Here is a 24,199-nt window from a genome sequence, read left to right on the forward strand (position 1 = left end):
AATGATGCAAAATTGTCTGATGTTTTTTTTTAAATAGGCTGTTTTGTTACGTTACACTGTAAAAAAAAAAAAAGAAAGAAAATATTGATTTGATGAATTTCAAAAAATGATGTAAACCATCACAGCTAATATCTTAGTTTTGACTCCTAGTGCAATTTAATTTTTTTTAGTTCATGTAAACGAATTTCTTAAAGTTGGCACAAAGTAATTTTTTCAAGTGGCCTGATTTAAAAAAAAAACAAGTTTGTTTTCATCCCCTTAATGCAAATAATGCTTTCAGTTTAACGTGAAGGTTAATACTTCAGATAAACCCTTTTTAAATTGTAGCAACAATTTATCAAAGTTGTCATTATTTGATATATTTTCAATAGCACGTACCCTCACGACAAGCATTCTGCTCACACTTGCACCGAAAGAGTCTTCATGGCAGAAGGAAACCAGACTTCCCAGAGACAATCCACACAAGCATGGGAGAACATGCAAACGAGTGGACTAGCTAGCATGAGGGCTAGCTAGCACGTGGGTTAGCGAGCTAGTGGACTAGCGAGCTCATCGGTTCGTTAGCTTGTGCGCTAGCAAGCTTGTGGGCTAGCCAGCTAGTGGACTAGCCCGGGGACCGTAGCCGAGTTTTGGGACGACAATTTAGGTCTTCTTAAAATTTAAGAAAATTGTCAAAATTTCAGGTTGCATGAAAAAAAATTTGACATAAACCTACGCTAAAATATTAACCATGATTTTTTTTTCTTTTAAAAGTTTATCCAATATGTTGAAGACACAAAATTTAAAGATAATACTTTTTGGAAACCTTAAAGACACCTATGGAACTGTGTTTGCAAAGGTCCCGGTAGGCACATAAAAACAAATTAAAACCACTTTCAAGTACCACTTTCAGTAGCTTTGGACACACGCGCACCACACCGGTTTGTGACTGGAATATGAAGCAGAGACAGACACACACACACACACACACACACACACACACACACGGACGTTGCGGACAAGCCAGCTGTGAGAGTGACAATGTTCTCGCCCGCCGTGACGCGTGTCTGAATTGGGGAAAAAGGTCATCGGTGTTTGCGCAGGACGTGGCGCGTTTGCGATGTGTTTACGACATACGCGGATTTTATTGTGTACGCCGTCTGCTTCAGTTTTGTCGTCGATTACAGCGACAAAAGACATGCGCGGCCCGCAAAATAGTGAGTCATCACCAGGGAAATTGAATGTAATTGGAAACGAGGTGGCAATCTGAATGTACATAACGTGATCGTTTTTGTAACAAACACAATTTTGAGTTGCCCGATAACAACGTTTCAGAAACATAACACAGTTTACACCATTTGGGGGAATCAACAAAATCGTAAAAGACAATTTCACGTCATTGATGTTGACCATTTGCATGTTTTCGGAATCGTCAGGCACAATTTCGAGTCTTTGACGAACTCACAAAGACAATTCAGTCGTTGCTGATGTTTTTTTTTTAAGTTTTTGACATTTTCAAGTCTTTGGTGACCCTTTGCGTAACATACGTGTTTTGTTGATGGTCAAAGAGGGAAACTAAAAATGAACAAAAACAACAAATCAAGTGGACGCGCCTCATTAATCCCTCAGAAGGTTGAAATTCGAAGCGAATGGGCAGCCTTGTTGTTTATTTTTCTTGGCTTTTGTTTGCCACGTTTAGCCTCCTTGCGCGCCAATTATCCCCCAAGAGGTGGTGAGATTCACTCTTAAACAAAAGGAGCAATCAGTCGCCCTTCTCTTCCTCTTCCTCCTCCTCCTCCTCATCGCTCCCCTTTTCACTCCGCCGGATGGAGAGAAAAAAAAAAGCCTAGAGCTTTTTATTTATTTTTTTTTTCCTCCAGCAAACGACGGCAGGAAAATGGCAGAGCGTTTAAGAGAAGCCAGGCCGCTGATTGGCGAGGTCACGCCACCTTTTTCGCACAAAATTCAGAAAAAAGAACAAACAAGATGACATAAAGTAAGAGGATTGATGTTTTATGTTTCTTCTGGTATGGTAAAAAAAAAAATATCTCGGGAAAACGCTTGTTCTTTGATTTTTCCGTAAAAAAAAAGGTTACCTTCGTTTTTCACCGAGAAATTACTTCCTTTTTTGGCCATTTTTGGTTTCAAATTTTTGTTTCAAAAGAGACTAACAAACAAAAAAACATTTGTTCTTTTTGGTTCAGAGAAAAATAAGCTTTGCATTATTTTGCGGATAAAATGAGAATCTTTTCATCTTTTTTGCAGAATTAATTTTTTTAGATTTCATCAAGACCTCTCTTTTTTTCTCACAAAATAGAATAACAAAAAAGATGCTTTTTTTTTTTTTTTAAAGAGGAAAGAACAAACCATTAAAATTTGTTTTTCGGGGTCAAACAAGAAACTGTTGCTGTTTTAAAAAAAAAAGTTTGTTTTGCTGATAAAAAGACAATCAACAAAACCATTTCTTTTTACTTGTCGTGATAAATAGAAAATATGTTCCCTTTGTTTTTCTGATCCAAAAAGAAACCCACATTTTTTTTTTATTGGCCATACTGTACTAGTTTGTTCCCCAGCAGCCACCACATTCTTCTTTTTACTGTGTCAACAACAGCAAAGCTGCATTCGACATTATTTTTTTTCGATACATCACAAAATGTCTCTTCCTTTTTTCCCCTCCTTTGAATGAATGCATAGATTTTTTGGGGGGGGGGGGCGTGAGGGGGGGGGGGGGGGGGGCTTTGTTGGCCTGGCAATTTAACGGCTATTTGCTGTGTCATTCAAGTGCGCTATCATGAACCATCAGGCGGACTCCCGAGGGGGTTCAAATCCCAGCTGCGGCTAAACAAGACCCTCAGATTGCGGCAATAGAAGCTAATGTCCGCACCCCCCCCCCGGCGGACCCTCGGAGTCTATTGAACAGCCGCTTAACGCATGGACACACAAGTCTCTGTCTCACACACACACACTCAGGGGGCTTGTTGTGGATTACACTAACCAACCTAATGATCTCCTCAATGGGACAACTGGGACACCGCCGTCACCCACGGGCCCCTCGGGACCCCCGAGAGAGGCTCGGGGCGAATTACCATACAAATGTGCGTGTGCACGACGAAGATTAGGCTGATCTATTTTGGTTGTTTTTTCCAACGATGATAGTGAAAGACATCATCTAACAGGATTAATTTATCCGCGGGATTATTTCATTGATTTGCATGTAAAAATAAAAATAAACAAGCTATTTTTTTTTTCATCTTTCTTGTTTTGTTTTGTGAAAATGTGACCTCACACTTACGCAACAAGCAATTTTCTTTCCCATGAATGAGTTTCTATTTTCCGCTCATGAGCTCACGATGCACCGAAATACGTGAATGAGGAAAAATAACTCAACATAGCCGTGTTTGAATAAATCTAACGTGAAAAAGGCCGGGTGCTCTTTTCAAACACGTTTTCTTCCCACACGCCGATTATCAACCTCATCATCATCATCATTAATGTCGCCCCGCCCCTTTGCCTGCGTACGTGTGTGTGAACTGGCTAATCAAGGTAGTAGAATGTGCGTGTGTGTGTGTGGGGGGGGGTGTGCGCACTTATCTTTCTCTTAGTGTTGCTCAATATGAACATTTCGTCATGTCAACAGTGTTCGCTTGTATCTCTCGTTGTGTGGAACAATTGTGATTGCTGCGTATGTGTGTGTGTTCTGGATTTTGTCATTGTGTTGCACAATATACATGTTCTATACTATGTGTGTGTGTGTGTTCTTTTCTATTATTCTTAGTGTGGACATTTCGGATTGGCGAGGCCAAATTCTAGGCCCAAGGGGGCAGATCCGGTCTGCCAAATCATTTGCCCCGCCCCCAACGTAAATTATGTGCATTGACTTCATGCTATAATAACAAAATTGCTTTTAAAAAGTTGAGAGATTTCAAGCACTTATATTATTATCAATCCATCTTTGAAAAAAAAATTCAAACAATATTTGAGTAGCTATTATTTTCTGGCCTCTGATTTCAAAAGCAGTTATTCATCAATTTGTCGTGTTTATGCGATATGAGGACATCATACATTTATTTGGGCTCACAGTCATAACGGCACTCGGAAGGAAACCCGAAGTACGATGTGGCCTCGTGACAAAATTCTGTTTGGTGCACTTATTGGAATATGAAAGTGCGGCTGGTGTGTTCTGGTCATTTGCGTTTTTGTGGCATGACCGGCTAATTTTGGATGGTACACCTTTTTGTGTATTTCAGCTATTGTTGGAACATTGCTGACAATTTGGATCTTCCACATTGTGTATGTTTTTACCTTCTTGAGGACAGATAGGATTGTTTAAGCACGAGACTGTGCGTGTGTGTGCTACTGTCTTTGTTTCTCTCTTTTTGTGGTACAACCGTTTGACGCATCTACGGCTGTGTGTTCGTTTTGGATAGTTTACGTTGGGAAAATGTGCACGCGTGTGTGTGTGTGTGTGTGTGTGTGTGTGTATGTTTGTGTGTGAGAGAGAGTAAGTGAGATAAGCGACTTGGTGACAGCGTGGTGCTAAAAGCAGCATAAGAAAAGTGTCGTCTGGAAGAGAAATAGAAGGAACAGAAGGATGAGGAAGAGAAATGTGAGCTTGGAATTCTCAAACAGCAGCAGCAGCACATTGTGGTCATCTGCAGTACGATGAGTCACCTGTAGGCAACACACACACACACAGATGCGCACAGCACACACTCATGCGCGCAGCGGAGTGGAGCTGTGTATAATCCCAGCCGATAGCCACAAAGCACATTGTTTTGGCTGAACGACAACACAATCTGAGGTGCCACAATGAAAGGAGACTCGAGGAATCGGCTTGGTGGTTGCCACGGGAGACGGACTGGAAGCAAAAACAAAGAACAGGATGTGTACAATCACATCCCCTCTGCTCCACAGAACTCATCAGCCCCAGAGTGGGGGGGAAGGAGAAGACAAGTTTTGAAGGACCCCTGTCGAAAAAATGACCCAAAATGGCCGCTTCCAACCAAAATGGCCGACTTCCTGTGCGATTTTGGCTTCTTGAGACTTTTTCAGGGGATGTGCTAGAGAGTAAAAAAATAAATACATTTAAAATATACTGGGAAATTAAATAAATATGATTTTATACATTAATAAAAATGTAAAATACGCATTATAAATGTAATTAACATATATAAAGAGAATATGTAGAACTTATTTTATGTGAAATCTTTTCTTTTTTTTTTTAATTTAAGATTAGTTATTTGTTAAAAAAAAAACAAAAAAAAAAACTGATCCAAATTCCTCCCCATCAATAAAGCAATTGAAGAAAAACACATGACAATACATGCGGGCCTCTCCAGCTTGTTGTTGCGTTACGTTCGACACACACAAAGCCGAATAATGCTGCGTCCGTTATTTGTGTTTGCAGTCGCCCGTGGCGCACAATCAGCAACCCAAGCAGTCGCCGCCTCCCCCAAAATGTCTTATCAGCCGTCATCTTCTCGCATTGTAAGAGCCCCCCCCCCACTCCCCACCCCCCACCTTCGCTCGTACCATTAACCTTTCGCTTCATGTGTGCATGCACGTGCAACGCGATGCGAATTTGCCTCGGCTAAAAAACGTTCAGGTGTGGAAAGTAGCTTTTAGGGTTTCTTTAGTTTTCCTCATCCTGTTGCCACGGCAACACCTTCAATGAAGGATGCATTGATTTTTATTCAAATTTTACCCGCCGCCGCGCCTCGCTCCATCAAGTTTTTTTTTTTTCCTCACTCCACTGCCGTCAAGGGCCATTACCCTAACTTTTTTTTGTATTGGATTGTGTAGCAGCATCAGTCACCATAGTGGGCAGTTTCGGCTTTTGGGTAGTCACACTGACGAGGGCAGTTTTTTTCTAAATACCTCAGACTTCATATCAAAGTTGCAAATAAGTCACTGGCGTGGAAAGAGACTCAAAAGCAGTTTTCGAACCCGCCAGCATTTACCTTGCCCATCTCTCGCCTCACCTTGTTGACCAAAACATGTCAAATAAAGCTTACTCTCCATTCAACAGATTCATGTCTTTTTTTGAGTGTTTAAAAATACAAGGGAAGAAGGTTTTATATATATTAGGGCTGTCAAAATTAAAGCATTAACTCAAGATTAATTTTTTTTTAAAATTCTCACGATTAAATATTTTATCTTTAATTTACTTTGAAAACAATTTTGCAAAGCCAAATTTAAACATTGTACCTTATTAGCTGAACATCCTTCACTCCCCCCCCCCAAAAAAAAATAAAAAAATATATATATATATATATATTTTTTTTTTTTTTTTCAGCATTAATTCTTACTCTCACATTACACAACAATCCCATAAAGTTTAAACGAGGTTGCTGACTTGCGTTCTCCGCCGCAAAACCACTGAAATGTCAGATTTTAGCAACGTGTGAAAGGGTCAAATTATTCGAAATTGCGCCGCTGCTGCTCGAGCGCCGGCAGCAGCAGCGGCAGCAACGCGATAAGCTCGCCCGCTGCTGGAAAAAGAATAAATGGAATACACGGTGGCGCAATAGGGAGGGAAATGAGAATGAGCGGACGGCGCCATAATGGAGGAGCAACGGGGGGGGGGGCGGGGTAAGCGTGAAAATGATAGCGGAGACAAGAGGCGCGTTTAGGACGGGCACTTACATATAGCAAACTCACTGGCGGCTGCCCGAGCACCGCGCCAACGTCACAGATAAAGGAAATGGGAAAATTCCCTCGTGTGCTATCGGCTTGAAAAAAAGCTGAAGGCAAACACGCTTTTTTACAAGGTCAGCTTTGACTTACGGTGTTTGTCTTTGAGGCTTCCGAAAAACACATTAGCTTCGTAGACGATGAACAAAAACGGGCGCATTGTGAATCGCCTTTGACGTTGACAAAAACATGCAAGTTAATTTGTCTTTGAGGATTGCGAACATTGTTAAACGCCTTTGATGAGTAGGGTAAACCACCTTTGATTGCGATATGAATAGCGACAGTAAATTGTCTCAAAGTTGACAAAAATGAGGTAAGTTGAAAATGCAAAACTGTATTATATGTTTAACAAAATCAGGTATGATGCAAAACGTCTTTGATGACTCAGAGGATGTGTACGTTAAATTGTGTTTGAAGTTTCTGAAAATGTACGTTAAATTTCTCAAAGGAGTTTTACAAGATAGGTATGTTAGAGGAGGGTCTTTGATGTCCAATTCATCTTACATAAAATCATTTGTTAGTTTTGTACAATTGTTGTTGACGCTTATAAAACAGGTATGCAGTAAATTGTCATGGATGACGATAAGAAGAGGCGTGTCTTTGATGTGGATGAAGACAGGCAGAACTTTCACCCATCAACAAAGACACGTCTATTGTGACAGGACGCATGAAAAAGTCTCAAGGACACATGCCTGATATTGAAAAGGAAGTCTGCAATTTTGCTTTAAAGCGGCCATTTTAGGCTTTGAGGAGCCCCGACCAAGAATTTCTTCCATAACGAATGCAATCAGGAGCAGATGAATTCTTTTGAGTCACATTCATTCCGACAGGAAGAAGAAGATTCAAGCCATCGGTAAACTCGGAAATAAGTGGCTCATCTTTATATGATACGCCAAACTAAAATCCTTTGATTCTACTACACCCCCCCCCCCCACACACACACATCCCCCACACACCCCCGCCCCCCCCCCCCCCCCACACACACACACACACAGACAGGATATGTGGTTCTTTGGTGCCGTAGGTGTTGGCGATGAGTCACGCGGGCACATTAGGGCGTTCCAAATGACTTCCCTGCCAGCCGGGCTGCGGCGCTGATAACAGATAACACTTTTCATCGCTCGGCTCCCCTGCCTTGGGCTCTCCAAGCTTTATCATAAAAAAAAAATATATGTATATATATTTAAAAATAATAATAATAAATAATAATAATAATAATAATAATAATAATATATATATATATATATATATATATATATATATATATATATATATATATATATAAAATATTTGGATTCCATTTGATGTGATGTGCTTTAATTTTGTAATTCACGTTGTCTCATGTTTGTATTTATTGTACTTCATTTAACTCTATTTTATGTAATTAAACGAAATTTAACACTGAACACTTTAATAACATGTTATGCCCTTTTAATTCAATTTCATTTCCTTTCATTTCATGTAATATGTAATTTAATCACAGCCCTGATAAACATTCTGCTAAATTTGAGACTTTGCCGGTCAACTTTGCAAAAAGCAGCTTTTATTTTGTGTGTGTGGGGGGGAGAAGTCACGATGACCTTACGAGAGGTTAATTTTCCGTTTCATGTCAGTTGCTGTGCGGCAGCTATTTCTGTTCTCGCCACATTCGTGCAGATTGTTAAAAGCTGCTCGACGACCTCAGGCTGAAAATAACAAACGCTGCGTCACACATTCGTGCGTATTAAATGTTTTTTAAATGAACTTTACAAAGATTTTGCCCTCAGACACTTTTTTTTTTTTTAAAGCCCAACACTGTTATTATTTTTGCTATTGCAACGGGAAAAACATTGCCTGGCTGGCATGGAAATAAATGACTTGTGTTCTGTATTCAATTTTGCAGCTTGTTCAAGCAGTCATAAACGCATGCAAATACTTGAGTTGGCTTTTGCCAAAAACTAAAAGCAGCATAGCTTCGCATACCGAATGCTGTGCATAAGACAAACAACGATGTTTTCTTTTTGTAAAAGTGAAGAAAATAAACTGGTTGGAACTCTGACTTGTATTTCTACTCCAGTCCTCTAAGGGGCGCTATTGTCGCAGAGTTAAACGTAAAAGTCATTCGCAAACAGACAAAGAAGTTGAACGTAAACAACTAAAGAGATCAAAAACAACCAATGGTTTTGAACCAACAACCCAGGAAGTTGCAGAAAAACACAACAGGACGACGGAGCCGGAGTTTGATGCCGGGCCTATTTCCCGCCTTGGCGTTGGTTGGACGTGGTGTTTACTGATGCGCGCCGTGGAGATTGATGACGGGCGCTGATGTCTTTGCGCTCCCCGTATGAGACGCCTCATCAACCTCAAATTCGCCGCCTGCCCCGGCCGGGACCGCCGCCATCAGTCACGGACGACCCCCCCCCCCCACCTACACCCTCCCAGCGCCCCTCCTTCAGCTCCTTTTTGGGGGAACGGCAAGCGAGAGCAAGGGTGGGGAGGAGAAAAGAGGCGAAATAATTTGGGTGTGTGGCGATGGATGGTTGTCCACAGCTCATTCTTGGAAGGTTTTGAGTGCCTTATGGATTCGTATTCATCAGGCTTGACGCGCGATGGATTTTTCATTACCAGCTGCTCACAGTCTATAAAGCAGCGCTTTGCTGACACGCCGCACTCTTTGTGCACCTTTCAAGTGGACCATTGGGTCAACACATTTGCCACCGCGAAATGCTAAAGAAGCTTTTTTGGGTGTAGAAACTTTTGCAACATCCTGGGTCGTTGGTTTGCATTTTTCTGGTTTGGCGTAAAACTTTGCGGTTTGCGACTCCCTGATGTGTATATTTCACGCCACCTGCTGCTTTGTCATACAAACCTAGCAAAGTAAATATACACAGTTAAGTTCAGAAGGGCCGGGGAATAAAAGAACACAGTGTGACCCATAATGGATATTCTTATGATTAAAAGGGTGCAGCGTGGCGGAAGATCACAGCGTGGGCAACACAGGTCCCGCACGTAGCTCCACGTTCCCAAGGGTCCATTGTGTTACGGGAACCTTACGATGCAATTACTCGTCCATTTCCAGCCCTGGTGGAGCGCGGCGGCGTGGGTGGGAAAAGCGTATGCTAATCGCCCGGCTGCACTTTATCACTTGGAGGTGTTGTGCGCCTGGCAGCCGCATTAGCGCAGACAAAAAAAAAAAAAAATGAAGGGAAGAAAGAAAAGACAGTCGCCACCAGCGTGCAGGCTCATCATTCTCAAAGCATCTCCTCCTACGCGAGCACCCTCACCCACACTTCTCCGTCTTCACAAAAGGAGAGGGCGGTAATTAAAGGGAACAAAAAGGCCTTTTGCGTGTGGCCTCTTAGGCTACGTTAACGGCGCAATTATCTCAGAAATACAGCAGAGTCTTAACTTTGAAAACGGCGACATAAGTTGCGATTATTCATGCAGAAGTACAATTTAAAAAAGAAAATTGTAATGTGCATGCCAGGCCACTAGTCGGCGATGTCACTACACACACAAATATTGCAAATATATTTTTCAGTTTTTTTAAACTACCCTTTGTCATCGTTTCCACGTTTTTCAAATATGTCATATGCATTCATAGGGAAGTTTTAGAAAATAAAGTCAATAAAGATTATAAATCAATTTTCCTCATTGATCCGTGCCAGCCTTCCCCAAAAATCTGATTATTTCGTAAATAAAGAAAATAGCGCTTAGGTACGTTTTTCAGCAGGCAGGCATGAGAGAGAGACTTGCCTTCTGTTTTATTTCCAAGCCATCCTAAGACAACCTTTTTTTTGGGGGGGGGGCAGCAGTGGCAACACTGCCAACTAGTGGCCTGGCATGCGCATGGCACATCATTCATGAAACGAGCACAGCTCAAAACTTTGCGAAGGAGAAACTTTTCGCCTATCAAACGTAAGCGGAGACCCTGTGAGGCGTCACGTCAATGGCCTTTTGTTCCATTTAATTAACTCTGGCCAAAGACGGCCAGAGGGAGAGAATGATGAACCCTTTGGTGGCCATTTTTACGAGGTCATTATCCCGTACCTTTAGAGACCTTCCGAGACACGTTCAAGCCATCTATCCATTTTCGCTTCTAATCTTTGCCTTATTTTTGGGTTAAATAAGCAAATTCTTTTTGGGTTTTTTTTTCAGACAAAGGCGACAAGGTTTTGTGCAGTGGTCGAGTGTGAGTCAGTGTCGTGGCAGGTTGCGGGGTTGGGGGAGGTGGCGACAAGAGGTGGTGAGGGGGGGGGGGTCGTTGTGCAGGCGGGCGGCTAATGCAGAGTGGCAGTTGATAATGCCAAGGCCGTGATATCAGCCAACATCTGCCCTGCGGCACACCTTCACCGCTGCTGTCATCATCGCGCCATCATCAAGCATTTCGCACGCAAATATAACCCCACCCCCTCAACCGCCTCCCCCACCAAAACCGCCTCCCTCGCAATGCAATCTAATCTAATCAAGCAGAAGTTGTCATGTGATGCCTTAAGGGGCTGTTTGAAATTTAGAGCTTTCCTCACACAGCGCGACTAACTAAATGTCTATGAAACTGTCCATTGTCGCATGTTGCCTTCAGGGACGGGATTGAAAAATGTTTTCCTCTCACAACTGAGCTGCTAACTAAATAGCATCGGTCTGTTTGTCCATCCATCCAAAGTCAATGCTGCCTTTGGGGACAGTCTGAAATAATTGTTTTCGTCACACAAATTGTGCGTTAATTAAATAGCAAACCATCCGGCCATCAATCCATCGACAAATGTTGCCTTCAGGAACAGTCAGAAATTGTGGTTTTCCTCACACAACTGACCAATAAAAATACTCGCTTCCTTCCTACCATCCAGAGTCGAGTGTTGCCTTTAAGGACAGTCTGAAACCAGACTACCTAAAACAACAGATCCATTAAATAAAAATCCATTATCTAATGTTGCCTTCAGGGGCAGTTTGAAATCACGCCTTTCAACACGTAACTGATTTTCTTTTTATTCTACCTCCGGCATCGATCGGTGGCGCTACAAAACAGAAAATACAAAATGAAACCATTTATTGGCATCTTCGAGCACTGTTTAAATGACGATGCCTCCACTTTGGTTGAGTCGGCCTTTACGCATCAAAATAGTCTCTGACTGCACCAAAATATAAAGAAAGTAAAAAGAATAAATAAAATTCACCCCCTCACTCTCGTAAACTACAAGAAAAATACGACTAAATTCGCGACAGGGTGCGACTCGCCACTGAATGACGCCAGAAGGAAAACGGGAACAACATGGCGGCGGCATGCGTCATAATGATTGGCAACCAGCACTTGTTTGTCAATCATATCAGCGAGAACAGACCACTTTCCTTCCCTCACCTGTTGACGTACGCTCGGATGACTCTCGTGGATGAATCAATGCAAACTATAATTACATAATTGCACAGGAGGCTCAGTAAAAAAATAAAAAAATATAAATAAAAACCATTCAAAATACAAACAGTGCAACTCACAGAGTTGCCTTCAGGAACAGTCTGAAATCAGAGATTTCTTTGCACAACTAATTTACTAACTAAATACATCGAAAGCTGCATTCATGGCACACTCCTGACACCATTTAAAGTACTTCTGATTATCCCCAGATGGACGTCAAATGTTCAGGTAGGATTTTCCTGGCACTTATTTTTTTTTCTAGAAGAAGCAGGACAGCTTTGCAAAGCCGCCCCTGCTCATGATGCTGCCACCGCCATGCTTGCCGTTCTTTTCCTGTGATGTTTGTGCAAAGCAGCTGAATTTCCACGTTAGTCAGGTGTTGCCTTCAACAACAATCCCACAACTGATTTTCTATCCATCAGCTTGAAATCACATCTTTTCTCACACAAGTAATCTACCAACCGAAACATCTACATACCTAAAGTCCAGTGTTGCCTTCAGGGACAGTCGGAAATCATAACTTTCCTCCCACAAATTATTTTTCATCCATCCAACCACCCATTCATGCTGAAGTGTTGCCTTGAGGTACATATCTCAAGTAAATCTTTACTCCCACAACTGATTTTCCATCTCTCCATCCATAAAGTCAAGCGCTGCCTTCGGGCACATCCCGAAATCACGTCTTACCAACCTAAACTTGTGTGTTGCCTTTAGGGACAGCGTGAAATCAACCAACAACCAATATAAATATTTATTTCAAAGCACAACTGAAGGAGATGAGGCGATTGCGGAGAGAACGCCATTAGAGTGTGCTTTAAGTAAGCCTCCCCACGTACACACACAAAGCAGCACTAATTGATAGCTTGTTAACGAGGTCACCCCCCCCCCTCAGCCCCCCAAATTTCCCCTGGTGCAGAGGAAGCTTCAAGAAGTCGTGCAAAATGGCTGCTCCATCCATCGCTCCCTCACTCTCGCTCTCTTCATTGAGGAAAATTTCATTCATGCCATTACCCTTCATTCATGCTGGCGGGAAGGGGAGTGGAAAGGGGGGGGGGGGCGGGGGGTGACAGGGATGGTGAGGGAGGGGGGGGACATGAGGGGGCGTCGGTGCCATCTCCACACCAACATTCTTATCAATGGACGTGACGTCAGTACAGCCTGCAGCTGGGGGTGGCTTATGGAGCTAGGGATGTGGGGGGGGGGGGGTGTTGGGTGGTTTCGGTGATGTAGTCACGTGGTTCCACGGAGGGTATATACAATAAAGTTGCGCTGGCCGTGGTGCTGAAAACATCCACTACAATACATTAGCTGCCCGCATTAAAGTCACTAAAAAGAAAAACTGTTGTTTTTTTTTGTTTGTTTGTTTTTTTTAAGTGTGACATTTTTATATTTATATTCGTAAATGCCGCGCACAAGCTGAAGAGAAGGAGAAAGACAAGATCTTATATTCTCGATGAGATTTTATTTTTTGGCTTTACTTTGACTTCTCCCCCCCCCTTCATCGCTCGTCCGCCCCCACCGCCCCCCCCCCCACTATAGTGGGACCCCAGGTAGGTGAGAAAATTCATTCATCTATTTCTTTACACATTCACCATTTTATGGCATTATTAAACCTTGCTGACAATTTCGTGTTTTATCAACATCTCTTATTTCACAGTTTTATTTCAGGTGAAAAAAAATTATTTACAAGCAATAAATTGTATCTCACGTTTTCTTATGTTTTATAATAATGCAATATGAATAATAACCAAACGAAATTTGTGTCTTTAGCCACTTTAAACCCGCATTGGCACGTGCCATATTGCGCCAAATTGATTGTTTTTTTTCATCGTTTTCTTGTCACACAAATTGACCAACGCACATTTGTTTTCGTTTTGTTTTTTTCTTACCAACTTCGTGATTTAGCCATCTTGTCTATTATGATCGACAATCCATTTAATACATTATAAACTTCGACTTCAATTCAATTAACGTGCTTTGATGACGTCGAGAGACGGGACAAGGAAGGGAGTGGGAAAGGGAGGTGCACGTGTTTCGTTGCACAAAATATCCTTAGAAATTACCAAAAGGGAAACGCAACAAAATAATAATTTAAAATGCGCTGCCGTGAAGAGGATTAAAAAAAATGGGGCTTGCGTGCATTCCGCCACAGCACGCAGTCAAAAAAAAAACGAGCCCACGCTACGAAAAAAAGGACAAAGCATCTTTTTTTTCCCCTTTTTTTTTTGACAGCACCCACACTCCCCCTGCAAAGAGGGTGATTGCGGTGGGCGGGGGGGTTCAAATGGACCATCCAGATAATTTGCTATTTGCTTGGGAGGAGGAAGAGGAGGAAGATGATGGTGGGTGAACGTGGGGGGGTTAAGTAACTCAAGCGTGCCTTGCAGCTTTTTACGCATGACTTCCACGCTGCGTGGCGCCGTCGCATTGACTCACGGGACCCGTGTAGGACTTCATTTTCCGCCTCTTTTTTTTTTTAAAAAAATACTTATTTATTTTTCCTGGTGACAAATTGTGCGCTCCCGAAAAGATGGCCGGTGCGCGCGACCCCCTCCCGGCTTTGTTGGCTCGCGTGATGAGGAGGAGGTGAGAGCCGCATTTTGTTGAGAATTTGCTTGGTTTGAAAAGCAAAATAATTTGTCGTCCACATCTGACAGTATTAAATAAAAATGTTGATGTACACGTGGGCGCGTTTTGGTGGAGGAAAAAAAAAATATGTCTCTGTTGCGCCAAATGTGCGCGTAAAAAATAATTGCCTCATTGCTCAGAAAACGTAGCTTTACACCTGTCCCAATTTTGCGCGTTTGATCACAGTAAAGGCGAAATAGAAGCGACTCAGACAATGAAAATTAAATGGAAAGGGAAGAGAAATTGAGGATATTTATGCGTATGCTCGGTTAAGAAACGATGGTGCGCTGAAAATATTTGAAATCCAAACATTGCCTCCTCATTGTGACAAGCGCAGATGATTTTGGAAAGAGTGTGATTCAAATTTGAGGCCGACTATTTTTATTGCATTCATTCTGTCACATTAGTTGAGTGACTTTTTTACGAATTTGATATTTGTATAATTGTCTAGTCTAATTGCCTGGCCTGCGTCTTGTCCGCCCCCCCCCGCCCCCCCACAGGTGCTTCACCTCCCTCCTGCCTGCCCTGCATGGTCATGACCAGTCATCACGCCCCTCCCTCAGCCCGCCTCATCCTATTGGTCCTGCTCACCGTCACTCTATGGTTGGCCACTGACGCGGCCCCCGCATGGGCTGAACCCGAGGACAGCGGGACGGCGGAGGGAGGGGTGGCGGAGGAGGAGGAGGAGACGGTGCTTGTTCCGCCGCCCCAGGGCGACAACGGCGGCAGCAACAACGCGTCGCAAGACCGGGACGAGCAAGCCGAGATGGGATCGGACCCGGTGCGGGTGCTTGCAGTCCTCCTGCAGGCTCTGAACCGGCCAGGGGAGGGGGACGCGAGACAGGATGGGGACGAGAGAAAGGAGGCGTCCTCCAGCTTGGTGGAGGTCAATGAGATAAGGAGGCAGTCCGAGGCTGATAAGGTTATCCAAGACTTTGAAGAGGAGCGGGATCGTGGGCGGTCGGCCCAGGACCTCCCGGAGAAGGCGTTAGATGAAAGCTTCCTCGCCGCTGTCCCAGAGGGGGACGACAGCTCCCTGCAGCGCAAAATCCGCGGCTACTTCCAGAACATTGATTTGGGCCTCCAAGACAATGAGATCCTGCCGCCCCTGAAGGGCTACAAAGCGTACAACACGCAGTTAGCCCGAGCTGGAAAGAAGCTCCACTGGCAGGGGAATTCCCCAGGAAGCCCCAACAAGGGCGGTAACTTTATGGATGACTTTGAGGACGAGGGCGGCGAGCTGGAGGAGGAGGTGGAGGAGGAGGACGAGAACCTGACTCGCATGGAGGAGGAGGCGAGGGCCCGGGCCGAGAAGCAGGAGGTACTCAGGCAGCAGGAAGAAGCCGAGCGGGCCCGTGAGGAGGAGCAGCGTTTGGCCGACGTGGCCTCCGACATGTTGCTCCAGTACATGGGCCGCAAACAGCAGGCCTTCCTCAAACCGCGGCAGAAAAGCAGCAACGCTGCCGAGGACAAGCGCTCCGAGGAGGTCCTCCTCCCCAATCAGGACGAGGACGACATGGACCAGCAGATGATCGATCGGCTCATCGAGATCAGCAGCAAGCTGCACCTGCCGGCTGACGACGTCATCGAGATCATCAGCGACGTGGAGGAGAAGAAGAAGAAACGGAAAGAACTTCAGCAGCAGCTTCCTGCGGTTGCCACGCTACCTGTGGTGCCCCGGTTCAGACCCCTGGTGCCTCCCCCTCTGGCGGCACCACCAGTGTACCACTACACGGCCTCCAAAAACCCCAAGAAAGCCCCTTACAAAGCCCCCTACAAGACCTCCTACAAGTCCATGAAGAAGTGGCAGAAGGACAAAGGCAAGGCGCGCAAACAGGACTTCTGGTACCAGCCTCAGACCCCAATCGACTACTGGTACAAACCCCAGAAACAGTTCCTTGCCTTCCCTTCCTACCCGTACTACCAGAAGCCATATCGGGCGTACTACCCGGTCTACTTCCCGTACCCCAAGCCGCAGTACTACGGCAAGCCTCCTCCCACCTGGGACCAGACCTTCAACACCCAGGAGCTTGATCCGCAGGGCCCCCGGCGCAGGCATAGGGGCCAAGGCAAGAACCGGGGGCAGGGCTTGAGGCAGAGGCCGGCGCCACGCCTGCCGGACGCCCCTTACATCTCTAACTATATCCTGCCCCACCCACGGACTTACCAGCCCCCGCCGCCCCCCAAACCGCTGGCCCCACCCAGGAGAGGCAGGCGGCCCCCCTTCTACTACCAGCCGGCCGCGCCGCGGGACGACGACTATGAGGAAGACGGCCTGGTGCCTCAGCTGGACAGTGAGGAGGAGCTGGAGAACTTTATTGAGAGGATCTACATGAAGCGCAGAATGTACTGAATGACTGGTTTGGGGTGTTTTGGGGTTTTTTTTAACTCACGGGTGGGGGCGGCGTAATCGCAAAGGCTAAAAATAAGTCATTTCGATGGTCCAGGATTGAAATTCCAGTTTGTTTTAATCCACTGTTGTTGTTTTTTTTTATGTTGTCGATTACAGTCCGAGGAGGAGACGAAAAGGGTGAGGGGTTAGGGGGGGGTCGTTACCCTGCACACCGCCATGTTTACATTGTGAACACAAGGTGGCGTATGTCCGCCTCCATTCAGGTTTTCTACAACACACTGCATCATGGGAACCATGTTTACATGTCTTTGTACTTTACATTACACAGACACAATAAAACGAACAAGCCTTTGGTTGTATTCCATGTGTGCAGGTGCCTTTACAATTTGAGGGGGGTGTTAAAAAAAAAAATAGGTGCCACAAACACACATTTCTTGTTTTGTTTTTTTTTTTCCCTGAATTTTTGCCTTACGCACACTAGTCTCATAACGAAACCCCGCGGACCCCCCAAAGCACAAAAACACTTCCAGATCTGGTGGGCCGAGGTTTCGCAATTATTGTTGCCGTTCGATTGGATGCATTTTACTGTCTTCTTTTTTTTTTTTGCTGTATTGTATCAATGATTGTTCGGGCCCTCGTGGAATCTCTGCATTGTATTCATGCAACCCGTGAATTCAAATTTAGGGGCTTTAAAATGTTTGAGAAGTCAAGAGTTTTATGGGTCTGGAATACAAAAGTCACTAAAAAGTCATTTTGTGGCGTTCCCTGACAACAGTTTCACCAAATGACTCAAAATGAGGTGGAAATGTCTGTCGAAACAGGACGCACCAAAAAAAAAAAAAAGTCTTAAAAAATGCTTGTCTGGAATCAAACAGGAAGGCAGACATTTTGGTTTGAAGCAGCCATATTCACACCTCTGCCTGAAAATGAAAATAAAGTCGGCCATTTTGATTAGATGTAGACATTAAAGGGTGAAATCATACTAGAATGGATTACACTGAATAAATCTTTTTTTTTTTTTTTAAATTGGCACGAGGGCCCATTCATCTCTTGATTTTTGTTGAAAAAAAAAAAATACTTGAAGTCCGCCGCCGCTGCAGAAGTGGACCGGGTGTGGCAGGGGTGACCAATTATTTTTGTTCATTTCCTGATGAAATTCAGTGATGAGTTTGCGGTCGGGTGGGGGAAGTGTCAGGGATTGTGCTATTTAAGAAAAAGAAACAAAAAAAACAAACAAAAACAAAAAAACAAACAACAACAACATGCACGTCTTTCTACTTGCATCTTCGAAAAAGAACAAAAAAAAATACGAAAAAAAAATAAAACAGTGTGGAGAATTCAAGATGGCTGTCTTCTCTCATTAAAACTATGAACATAATAAAACAATAACGAGGACGACTTGGTGACGCCATCTGTCCGGACGAGTGTTTGTCGTTGATGTCACCTTAAGCATTGTAACATGTACAGTGTGAAATAAAAAACATGACCGTGCAATGTGTACAGAACCGCATGACAATGATGACCACTAGTTTTGCTATACTACCCCCCCCCCAAAAAAAAAGATCATAAATAAAAGTAATTATTTTATTAAAAGTGATTTTTATTCATGGCTTCCTGCTATCTTGGTACAAAACAGAATTTGACGCTTAAAATTAACGATGATGGCATGGGAAGAAAAGAGACGCAAGGAAGTAAAGGAAAAAAGGAGGCGGTGATTGACGAGTCATGATTGGCGCATGAGTCATTCATCTGCAGGATAGCGTGCACGCACGCGCGCGCACGTACACGTGCACGCACCCATTACTTTAAAGGACATCGCACTGACTCGCAACCTCGACACTGCAACATTGTCACGCTAAAGTGAGTCATTTTTATGTCACGATAACACACACACACACACGAACCTTTAAAAAATGACAAGGGCACACATTCACGCATTACCACTGGGGGGGGGGGGGCGGGGGGAGTACAAAGACGCGCGTGCACACACGCACACACACGTGTTGAAGTTAAATATCCTCCTTCACGTTTTGTGCTTTCACGTCAATTCAGTTTTTATCCCAAATGAAATACTGGAAATGAGAAATGATCTGCTCTGAGGTCAAACTGAGGTCACCACAAAAACACACACGCAGCCTGAGTTCCAGCACACACGGAACTAGACACGCAAAATCATTTTTCAAATCTTAAAAGGATGTTTCACACGCTACAAATTAAGACAAAAAATGAATTGAATAGTTTTGGTTTATGGACACGGTTGTCCAAACTACAGTCCTGGGGGGCCATTTGCGGCCCACCAACAGTTTTTTTGGGGGGGGCGGCACAGAGCATATTTTATTATATTTATATTATATTTCATTTATATTATTAGATCTTTTTTTTGTTAAAAGGCGGCATGGCTACTACTAAAAACTTCATTATGGCGCTTTAAGTAATTTTTTTTTTTTTTAAATGAAAGAAAAATTAATTTAAAAAAATAAACAAAAAAATAGAGTGCAATTGCCTCGATTCAACCTAACGGATCACTTTTAACAGAAAGCTGTGATGTCGAAGGATTTTTTTTTTGTTTTTGGTAGGGGTGCTTGGAATTGTCACAGCTAAACCACCTTTACAAAACCATCATGCTTAAAAAAAATATTATAATTAAAATGGTTCAATGGAATTCATCACCATGTATCCTGATGGACCACCGCGAGTTTCGATACCGCGCTGTTTCTTATCTAAAATGTCAGCTGCGACTATTCCGGCGTGAAATCCTGGCCCCTTAAAGAGCCTTAATTCAATAATAAAACTTTCACTTTCTCTAGTCTTATCGTGACAGCACGGCGCCTTACCCGCTGACACCGGCGTACTGTACAAGCGCTGAGGAAATGACAAAAGATTTGAAGATTACTGGGGAAGAAAAAAAAAAACGCATAGAAGAGGGAGACGATATGCATTGGCAGAGAGTTGCAAGATGGAATAATGATGTTTTTATGACCTTTTTAAATACAGAATTACGTTCAACCTCCGATTGGATCGAAGGTGCACCTAATGTTAAGTCCAATAAGTCTGCATGCTAAGTGCAGAAGACAAGATAAAGGGAGCACCCGTAAAAAGGAGATCGGCTTAAAAAGGCAGAATTTTCAGGTAAGCACGGTTGAATTGAATCTCAGACATGTTGTGTCCAACGTAAAAACGTCTTATTCGAACCATTTGACAGCGGAATTATCATGCAAAAATGCAATTACTCCGCCTTTGGTGTACCTAATGTTGTGTCCAACCACTGACATGCTCAATGTGATGTAAAACACAAACAATGACACTTTTATCCTGTGTTTGAAGGTAGAATTTTCACCTAGGTGCTCGAGAATTGTACCTTGGGTGTCCCTAATGTTGTGTCCCTTGAGTCACGTGCCAATTCAAAAAAATTGTTCTAACTACCTGCTAAAAGGCTCAATTCTCTGCCAAAAGCTCGCAATTGGATTTCGGGTGTACCTAATGCTGCGTCCAATGAGTCACATGCGAATGCGCAATACAAAATGGCGCTATTATTACCTTTGCACAGGCAGGATCGTCACTCAAGGACGCTGATTGGATCCCAGGTGTCCCTGATGCAGTGTCCAATGAGTCACATGCCAATACAAGAAATAAAAAAAAAAAAGGATCAATAAAAAGTTGTTGCACATGTTGCATACATGTCATGCAAATTTGCAATTAATATCGGTCTTGGGTGTTCCTAATGTTTCGTCTAGTTGCTTTGCAAGGTTGTGTGTGTTGCCTACTTCTGATAAGGAGGTTTGGGGGGGGGGGGCAACATCAAACATTTTTTTTCTGCGCTATGTGGCTGTTAGGACATATTACGCCTCATCAAGCCAGCTCTCAGCGACCATTAAGAGCAGTGAAGGAGGGCCTACATCTTGCCTTGCCTTTTGTCTCTCATCCGTGCCCCCCCCCCCTCATCCGCCACCTACATTCATTGCCTATTATTTCACCACTACCCCAGTTTACTCTCCTTTTTTGCCCCCCCCCCCACCGCCACTTCTTCTTTTCATCCTCTCATCTCACCATTTCTTGTTGGAAGAAAAAAGAGCAAGGGAAGGCGAACGAGGCGAAAAGCACTCTCACTGCTGCACTGCTGGCACAATAGACTGGCGGTGAGTCATCGCCACTTATGTTCCCGGCGTCCTCGTCCTCCCACCAAACACACACATATAGGGAAGGGGGGGGGTGGGCAGCGGAGGGGGGTGGGATCACTCCAGTTACTACCTACCTGTCGTGCACTTAGAGGACACACACACATATTTCAGTTCTGCACAATGACCCTGAAAGCAGCAACTGGCTGGCTGTGTAATTTAGTTGATTGTGCTTTGCAAATGGCTGCCTTACTGCATCAAAGTGGAGACAAAAAAAAAAAAAAGGCCTGTGTTTGTGTGTATGTGTGTGCGCATGTGTATGATGAAGAGGACGGTTGCGGGGGCGAGCAGGGTGATGTCAATGGGTGTCAGTAGGACAGATTTTGACTCTGACGATGGTCGAATGTAGCCGGTGGCGTGCACGCGCGGCCCTGTCTTTAATGTGTTCATCAGCATATCTTTTTTTTTTCTACGTTAAACAAGACAGCCTTTTGAAGCTCGTTAAGTGTCAGGTGTCAAACTCGGGACCTCGAGGGCCACTATCTGACATGTTTTAGATGTTTCACTCCTCCAACACGCACCTTTGATGATGATGATTTATGCTGGATTTTTATGTGTGGGCGCCATCTAGTGGACATATGCAGAATTTAAGAGTCACGTGAGTTTGTTTTGTCATTCGGTCTTGTGTTAACTTTTTAATACTACACCATTATCCAACTCGTATAGCGATGCACGCTTGTCATTTCCGTAGCAAGGCACACTTGCAGAAAAGAGATGTGAAAAATATTCCCCATGAATGATGTGTGGCGTGGCTTCAAGCACTCCCCTCCCGGATTGTTTACATTCGAAGCGGCAGGACACCTGAGCCTCGACCCGCATGAGAATCTTTACGGAGAGCTGCTTGTGAGCCATTCGCTCGCATGAAATATTGAACTACTGGAGTTTCCGTTTAACACAGTCAGGTGTGGCGGACAAAAAAGAAGGCATGCAGGGATGCAGCGAGAAAGAAAGGTGGGCCACCTTGGCGTCGGGTTTGACCCGTCTGATAACTTTCGAGTGTGACATTTGGTGTGAGGACGAAGGGGGTTTGATGATTGTATCTCACCTCAGTGGGATCACCTCCAATCCAGCTGGAGAAGAAGAGGGCAGCGGGTTCAAAAATTGCGCCGAACCACAGGTAGCAAAAGATGGAGCGGGAGGAGGAAGGATTCAAAGCAAGGCCTGTGATGGTGAGACGGAGGTCAGGTTTGTTCCATAAGAAAAAAAAACATACTTTACATATAGTTGAGTCATATATTTTTTTTAACATCAATCAAAAGAATATTTAACATATACTGTCATTTAATGTGCATTACTTTTAATTCAGCATGTAATTGAAAATAATTTACAGAAAACAAATGCATTTCAAAACTAAAAAAAATACATTCATATATGTATTTAATTTTGCAATCTAAGTTTATGAATTGATTTATTTGAGGAATAAAACGCCTTTTTTTGTCATTTAAATGAAAGTTGAAGTCTTTTGCAGGTCAACGACCCAGGGAGCTCACAAGAGCTTACTGCGGAAGGCACTGACATGCAGAGTGATGCCCCCCCACACTGCCCCCCACCGACAGAGGTAGAGCTGACCTCCATGGAATCGTCGTCACATCTCTCCAACACACTCGGTAAAGTGGATAGTCGTAATAAGGACAGACAGTCTATAATGCGCATTTTTTTTTTAAACAAAATCTCAATTTTTCTGTGCAAACTAGTAGCAAATGGCGCGTGGACTGGTATTGATTCATAGACCGGTGGTCGGGGACCGCTGTTATATAATAATTTGAGTTGGTTTTCTACCTTTGCACTGCACACTATTCACCACGGGGGGGCAGTCACGAATGCAGCCAGGAATAATGGCTTCCCGCCAATTCCCATTGTCAGTGTTTAACTTTGTTGTAAACTGAACAATACTTATAGTTACCTTTTCGGTATCGTTTCCATGGTGACATTTGGTGCAGATGGCCCGTCAGAGCCGTGCTGGTACTGTCTCAGGTCTCTTGACCCAGAGTGTCACGCTGGAGCTTCTCAGGTTACCAAAATTCTGTTATAAAAACAATAAATGGCATAACTTTATCCAGGATATATTTTGTTGACAGATATTTCGCTGGCGTTACAGCATGATTCGGATTCTTTGCCTCTGCTGCCCCCTGGAGGCCAGAAGAAGAACTACCAGACGGACCCTCGACCACACTTCGGCGTGGCCTGCTCCTCGCACGCGCCGTGTCGCCCCTTATGGGGCAGTGAGGGGCCCAGTTGGGGGCCCAGGGGAACTCCTGATGGGGCCGACGATGAGCAGCAGCACCAGATGCAGCGAGCGTGCCCCCACTGCCACTTGGCACTGCCCGCTGACACGCTCAGCTGGCACGAGGTTGACAACACGCACACGTCACTGTATTCGGGACACGTGCAACATGGAATGAAATCAAATAAGCATTTTGGAAATGTTGGTGCTCTCCTGGATTATGGCGCACATCTAGGAGGGACATTTGTAACATTTAGATATCTTCCTTATATTTTTGTAAAGGTTTGCATGATATTAGGCAGGCATGTCATTAGTTGTACCTAATAATGTGGATAGTGCATATACTACACACTGCAGTTGACCTAATGTGTTGTGCTTCTCCCTGCAGACAAAGTGTCTCCAGTTCGATGGGCTGCGCAATCCCAACAAATAAGATTTTTGTCGTACATCACCCAAACGCAATAATAATAAAAATTCATGCTGTTTGTGCTATTTCTTTTTTTATATACGTCGTGAAGAGATTCATAAATAAGAAATTAAGATTTTAATTTGATGGGTTCAACATATATAAACGACTCAAATACACTATTTCAGATGTGAACATTTCACTTAATTTGCTTTACAAAAATATACATCTTTTACTCAATATTATAAATACTAGCATGAATCGAAATACACTATGTATGTATAAATAGTAATGTCACACTGTCTGCATCAGGCCAGGGCATCGTTACAAATCAGCATCCTCCTTCTCATTG

General features: G+C 43.8%; 3 protein-coding genes across 6 annotated transcripts in view; 2 read left to right on the top strand and 1 right to left on the bottom strand.

Annotated features, from left to right (window-relative positions):
* Window positions 1-20,599, bottom strand: part of LOC148320480 (multidrug and toxin extrusion protein 1-like) — a 30,164-nt gene extending 9,565 nt beyond the window's left edge. Inside the window, exon 1 of the mRNA XM_088279084.1 lies at window positions 20,580-20,599. The gene's annotated coding sequence lies outside the window, so the exon portion shown is untranslated. The remainder of the gene's footprint in view (window positions 1-20,579) is intronic.
* On the top strand, window positions 13,350-18,639 carry LOC148320481 (uncharacterized). 4 transcript variants are annotated; one of them, XM_088280430.1, is made up of 2 exons: window positions 13,350-13,615; window positions 15,190-18,639. In XM_088280430.1, the coding sequence occupies exon 2, from the start codon at window positions 15,219-15,221 to the stop codon at window positions 17,040-17,042; it is 1,824 nt and encodes a 607-aa protein (XP_088136556.1). In that variant the 5' UTR covers window positions 13,350-13,615; window positions 15,190-15,218; the 3' UTR covers window positions 17,043-18,639. The 4 variants fall into 4 exon arrangements, with proteins under 4 accessions (XP_088136556.1, XP_088136554.1, XP_088136553.1 ...); XM_088280428.1 differs by having other exon boundaries at window positions 13,350-13,611; XM_088280427.1 differs by lacking the exon at window positions 13,350-13,615 and adding an exon at window positions 14,363-14,403.
* Window positions 20,600-22,041: 1,442 nt separating the features above from the next.
* Window positions 22,042-23,819, top strand: LOC148320482 (uncharacterized). The gene is made up of 5 exons (XM_088279085.1): window positions 22,042-22,168; window positions 22,268-22,397; window positions 22,686-22,824; window positions 23,158-23,228; window positions 23,316-23,819. The coding sequence occupies exons 1-5, from the start codon at window positions 22,143-22,145 to the stop codon at window positions 23,763-23,765; spliced, it is 816 nt and encodes a 271-aa protein (XP_088135211.1). The 5' UTR covers window positions 22,042-22,142; the 3' UTR covers window positions 23,766-23,819.
* Window positions 23,820-24,199: the final 380 nt, after the last annotated feature.

The sequence above is a fragment of the Idiotropiscis lumnitzeri genome, chromosome 17 (genome assembly GCF_059441095.1).
Source record: "Idiotropiscis lumnitzeri isolate Australia: NSW breed Sydney's pygmy pipehorse chromosome 17, RoL_Ilum_1.0, whole genome shotgun sequence".
NCBI classification, from domain to species: Eukaryota; Metazoa; Chordata; class Actinopteri; order Syngnathiformes; family Syngnathidae; genus Idiotropiscis; species Idiotropiscis lumnitzeri.

Bases quoted from the DNA above. Each gene is read 5' to 3' on its own strand.
- LOC148320481 (XM_088280430.1), top strand. From the start codon at position 15,219: ATGGTCATGACCAGTCATCACGCCCCTCCCTCAGCCCGCCTCATCCTA.
- LOC148320482 (XM_088279085.1), top strand. From the start codon at position 22,143: ATGCAGGGATGCAGCGAGAAAGAAAG. The intron at 22,169-22,267 runs GTGGGCCACCTT...ATCTCACCTCAG, and splicing joins GGATGCAGCGAGAAAGAAAG to TGGGATCACCTCCAATCCAG. The intron at 23,229-23,315 runs GTTACCAAAATT...CTGGCGTTACAG, and splicing joins GTCACGCTGGAGCTTCTCAG to CATGATTCGGATTCTTTGCC.